This window comes from Poecilia reticulata, linkage group LG5 (genome assembly GCF_000633615.1).
Source record: "Poecilia reticulata strain Guanapo linkage group LG5, Guppy_female_1.0+MT, whole genome shotgun sequence".
NCBI lineage: Eukaryota > Metazoa > Chordata > Actinopteri > Cyprinodontiformes > Poeciliidae > Poecilia > Poecilia reticulata.
In genome coordinates, this window is record NC_024335.1 from 20808546 (window position 1) to 20813616 (window position 5071).

Consider the following 5071-nt stretch of genomic DNA (forward strand, 5'->3'; position numbering starts at 1 on the left):
TGCGGTTCCTCCCGGCAGCCAAACCACAAGCCCTAATTGCCCAGCATTCCTCGAAGAGGGCAAGAGAGAGGCAGAACATGAAGGTAACCTTCGTGTCAAAGTTCTCGGGCCCACAAGGCCGACCTGTGGGATGAAGTGGAACAGTATTTTGAAATCAAGTAAAGAGTTACTTCTTAAATTTCCAGAATTATTTCCAATCCTTACTGCAGCATAAGGTAATCGACCATGACAAGATGCATAGATAAATAAATGGGGATTTAATTTGGCTTAAACGAGCACCAAGCAGACAGAAAACGTTCCAAGTTGCTGACTTTCAGACTAAACAAGTCCAGTTTTTCATAAATTGTATCAGTGCGAATGGTTGATAGTGTGTAGACCCAGAAATTGTTTTAAAAGGCAACGTGTTCATGACTTAAATACTGATTTGTACAGCAGAGTAGATGAGCATTTGCTTTTATCAGCAATGTTTTGTTACACGAGCCAAGAACAGCACAAGATTTATTTTTTTATTTTGATAGGATAACATGCCAAATGTAGTTATATATATATATATATATATATATATATAAAACTGCTTTTAACCCAAAGAAACCCCAGACCCATTTGTGATAAAGTATTGGCTCCCTCACAGATACATGCTGAGCATGCTCATCAAATGTACTTTCAGACAAAGGCAGCCTAAATCCAAAAGTACTCACCCTGGCCTAAGGTCTGAGGATACTCTTTTCAGACCGGAGGGACGTTTATATATAGTGCGCTTATACGTCCACGTAAAAAATTAACAAACTTTTGAACATAATGACAAAGTAGCAGATTTGTTTATGAAGAAAAACATTACAAGTGTAATAAAACACAAAGGGTGAGCAATAACTTTTCAGCTTTAGTCAAATGAGATCATTATGGCATCTCCAAGGAATTTACACAAAATAGACATAACCAACACATTTCACTTTTTAAAATAATCAGCGTCTTCTATACATCAAATTATTTCCACGACTTCCTGTTTCCTTTGGGTACAAATATGATATGAAACCGGGTTACATCCCTTTTGAGACACTTTTGAGAATGGGAAAGACCAGAGAACATGTATGGCAGGACATGAACATGGTGAGCAAAGGAAATGCTTTGTCAATGTGGGAAATGAGCAGAAAAATATATAACAATAATTCAAAATAGTAAAGTTGTTTTAATTATCGTCAGTACATCAGATTGTATATTGAATCAGCTGAAAGCGGACAGGCTTCCTCTGTGCTTTTTCTGCTTTAATGTTACAGTACTCCAGGACATACAAACTATTCATACTGAACTTTTTTTTTTCTCTGCCAAAATAATGTCTCTAATAAATGCACTTTACAGTTCAGAGTCACCAGTTTCATTACAGCCTGAAAACACTACAAGGACTATCCAGTAAAACTGCACCATAAAGCTCATAGATATTTTTTTCCAAAGCAGCACATTCAAGGTTGAACTTTTTGAAATTACACTGGCCTGCGCTCTTTCACGGTCTGCGTGATTTTTAAGTAAAAGAAAGCAAGGTCTGGCAACATCTCTCCTTTTATGATCATCATTTGAGATATTAACAATTCCCACGGCAAACCCAACCACCACGAAGAGCAATTACAAAATACTGATGTATCGGGAGAGAAGCAGGAGCCTAAATGTGTAGCGGTTACCGATAGGAAATGAAGCCCAAAACCAAAGGAAGATCCTCATATTGTCCATTAGAGCCAGTTGAGTTTTTGCAGCAGGTTCCCACCGGATCATTCGGAAACATTTGCATAAAAGCTTCTCCACATCCAGTACAAAAATACGTATGCTAAACAACATTAAAAACATGCTAAACAGGAACAGATATCTTAAAAAAAAAAATGTGCAGTGAAATTTATTTTACAAGAAATAATAGGGGAAACTGAAATAAAAAGATACATGCAAACAATGCGAATTAATATGGAATGAGTTTGTCTGATGCATAATTCCAGTCTTTAAAGTGTTGTTGTCTTTTTTTTTTAAGGCTGGGAAACATGTTGAAGAGAAGTAGATGAGAGCGATCTGTAAACTCTGACTGAAAGAGCCATATTTGACTGCTTTTTTTATTGTATCAATTTTGCTGGGGGTCATAAAACCCTTCTGGTTAAAAAGGTTGTTTATGAATCATGCTGCATTTTAATGAAAATTAATAAAAAGTATGGACGGGAAATAAAAAGGGCAGTACTTCACTAAATAAGCCTAGAATGTCACATTTTCATTAAGACAACAGCTCTGTTTCCTGCTTGGATGCATGAAGGTGTCGTTATTTATGTAGGTGTGCAAAACTCCATTTTACAATTGTTTCCCCTCTGTAATTCAAATCTATTATGTTCTGAAGTATTAATTTCTTTTGGACTTTGGAAAGAGGCCGTGGTGCGTGTCAGAACATACGCAGTTTCAGCTCAGCAACCGAAATGATGATTTCTCTAATGTGTTCTAGTACGACTTGCTCAAACTAGTGCTGTTTATTAAACGGTGGGAATAATTTTTATGTATTTACAGTGGTCTCCATGCCTGATGATGAGTGCTCCTGATACAGAGCCATAGTTTGCAGACATCAGGTACAGGTGAAAGCAATGCATACAGTTTTTTTCCTAACAAAATGATCTGAACGGCATTGAGAAGTACTGGAGACAGATTTTAAAAAAAAAACTGCAAACATCAGTTTTAAACTCTTCAGCATCTTACAGTTTGGATACAAAAAGACTATTTCACACTAAAAATGTTGCAGCCAGAAAATTGTCAAATATTTTATGTTTTTAAAAAAAAAATTGTGCAGGCATCCTATCTGTCCCAGCCTTAATAAGGAAAAATTGAATTTAAGTTTACATGAGACACGCACAATCCCATAATCGTAGAAAAAGAAATCACTTTTTAAGCAACGCTACCACCAAATTAAACTGTGGATTCTAAAAAGGCACCTTAGATAGGAAAACATCTCTTGTTGCTGAAGTTTGATTTGTTGGAAATAAAAGGAGAACAGGGAAGCCTTTTCCTCTCAACTCCAAACCACTTCATGGTGGAGAAAAAAAGGCTACATCATAAAAAACTGCATGGTATAATTTTCATTGGAGGAACTGCTCTGCCATAAATTGTTTTAAAGACATGAAATGCAAATCTGTTATATAACAAAATTTTCCATTAAAACATTTCCAAATACTCCATCTTACTGCTATAATGTGACACTGCATTTTACAGCGTGTTTTTTTTTTTTTTTAAAGAAATCATGCAGTGGGGATTTGTCTCGTTGTCATGCAGGTACCACACTCTGATTAATGCTCCAAAGTCTTAAAGAAGGAGGGTAATAACACAAAAATGTAAAACGATAAAACATAAAAAGACAAGTTGAAAACATTTTCTTAAAATAAAACGTCCAGCAAGCTCTGTCTTGCTTCTGCAAACACAATCCCACCCCCCAGACATGAAGGAGGGGGAGGATGTCTTTCCCTTCTTCCTTTTCATGCATTTCAACTCATCCCAAAAATGATCTGCCTTGGTGCATAAGCATTACAGCAAGTCTCCCTCCACCTCCTTTTCAACTCGATATATTTCATCCCTTTCAGGCTTGACAGTCTTGCTCCCCCTGCAGGCGACAGGTTGGAATGGCGCTGTATTCCCAGCCAGATAAGCGGTGGGGGGGGGCGGGGGGAGACGGTGCCTCAGGTTCCACTGAGGGGGGTTAAAATTGGAAAGTGAATCGGGATTAACGGGTACATGAAGGGGGGTTAAGTATCACACACTACTGGCTGGGTGACAGCGGTAGGTGCAGTTGGACAAAGGGTCTGCTCCTCCATCCATGTTCTGGGAGCAACCACCTTCACAAAGCGCTCCTGAGACAGGAAAAGCATGATATATGGGCATTAAACTAGCTCAAAAAAAATGATTGGGTGGAAATAAACAGATGCTACCCCTTACCTTCCTCTTCCATCAGATGGGCTTGGCATGGATCGGACAAGGTGGGGCCAGGTCCCTCACTGCCAGTGCTAAGCTGGAGACGCCTCATGTGACGGATCACTGCGGTGGCGTTGAATGCTTGCTGCAGACACATAAGAAAAGCACAAAGAACATGGGCAAAAATACCCAGTTTTAAGACTTACAAAGATAAAAGCCCTAGCGAGCAGAGCTGAATAATAACTCTTACGACAATGCAGAACTTTATCACTTTTGTTTTCAATCTCTTTTTACAAATACAAATCTGAAAAATGCGGTGTGCGTTTATATTCAACCTTTCTGAGTCAAAACTTTGTAGAAACGTCAGATGTAGGAGTTTTGTGACATTTCTACCCCGGGTTTAAATCTGCAAGTTTACTGAACTTTTTGCGAAAAAGCTCAAGGTTAATGAGACGGGACTAAGAATACCTAGTAATACACATTTCTAAATCATGACAGAGTTTCACTTGTATTTTAGGTCTGGATTTTAGATAGGTCATTTTAGCACATCATGTATGTAAACTCAAAGTTTACATACAGCTACTTTTTTTTTTTTACTTTATTTTTCAGTGTCAATGCTAAGAAGGCTGAATACAAATGCAGACCCTACTTTTCAGATTTTTGATTGTTAAACTCTTCTTAAAAGACGCACTTTTCCCATTTCAAAAATCTGCTCTAAAGAGTAATAAATACTTTTGCAGAGTTCTGTAAGATTCTGACTGACCTTCCATTTGCTCTTAGCAAAGTTTTTCTTGATCTGAGCACTGACAGACTCATGAATGTTCTTGTCCAGGGCGGTATCTCCAGCAATCCTGAGAGAAGGAAGAGAAGGTTTGAGTGAGCTAAATTACTAAACAAAAAACTAAACAATTATTTGAATCTTTAAATTAACGTTTCATTTGAAGAGTTTGTGCTGAAGAGACGACATGACAGAAGACACATACCAAGGGTGCTGCAGAGCCTGCTCACAGGTGAAGCGTTCATTAGAATCTTTTTCCATAAGATGCACTATAAAGTCTTTAGCTGTAAAATTAAAAAAGTTTAAAGTTAAAAACTGCTATGAATCTCATTTTTAAAAAAAACACAGACTTTAACTTGTCTTACAATATATATA

General features: G+C 37.5%; 1 protein-coding gene across 2 annotated transcripts in view; it reads right to left on the reverse strand.

The window, feature by feature from the left end:
* Positions 1 to 867: 867 nt before the first annotated feature.
* camk1b (calcium/calmodulin-dependent protein kinase Ib) overlaps positions 868 to 5071 on the reverse strand; it is a 40601-nt gene continuing 36397 nt past the window's right edge. For both annotated transcript variants that reach the window (XM_008409293.2, XM_008409292.2), the window contains 4 exons: positions 4902 to 4980; positions 4682 to 4769; positions 3943 to 4063; positions 868 to 3857 (listed from right to left, as the gene is read on the reverse strand). In XM_008409293.2, coding sequence (XP_008407515.1) covers positions 3760 to 3857; positions 3943 to 4063; positions 4682 to 4769; positions 4902 to 4980 — 386 coding nt within the window. In that variant the 3' untranslated portion in view covers positions 868 to 3759. The remainder of the gene's footprint in view (positions 3858 to 3942; positions 4064 to 4681; positions 4770 to 4901; positions 4981 to 5071) is intronic.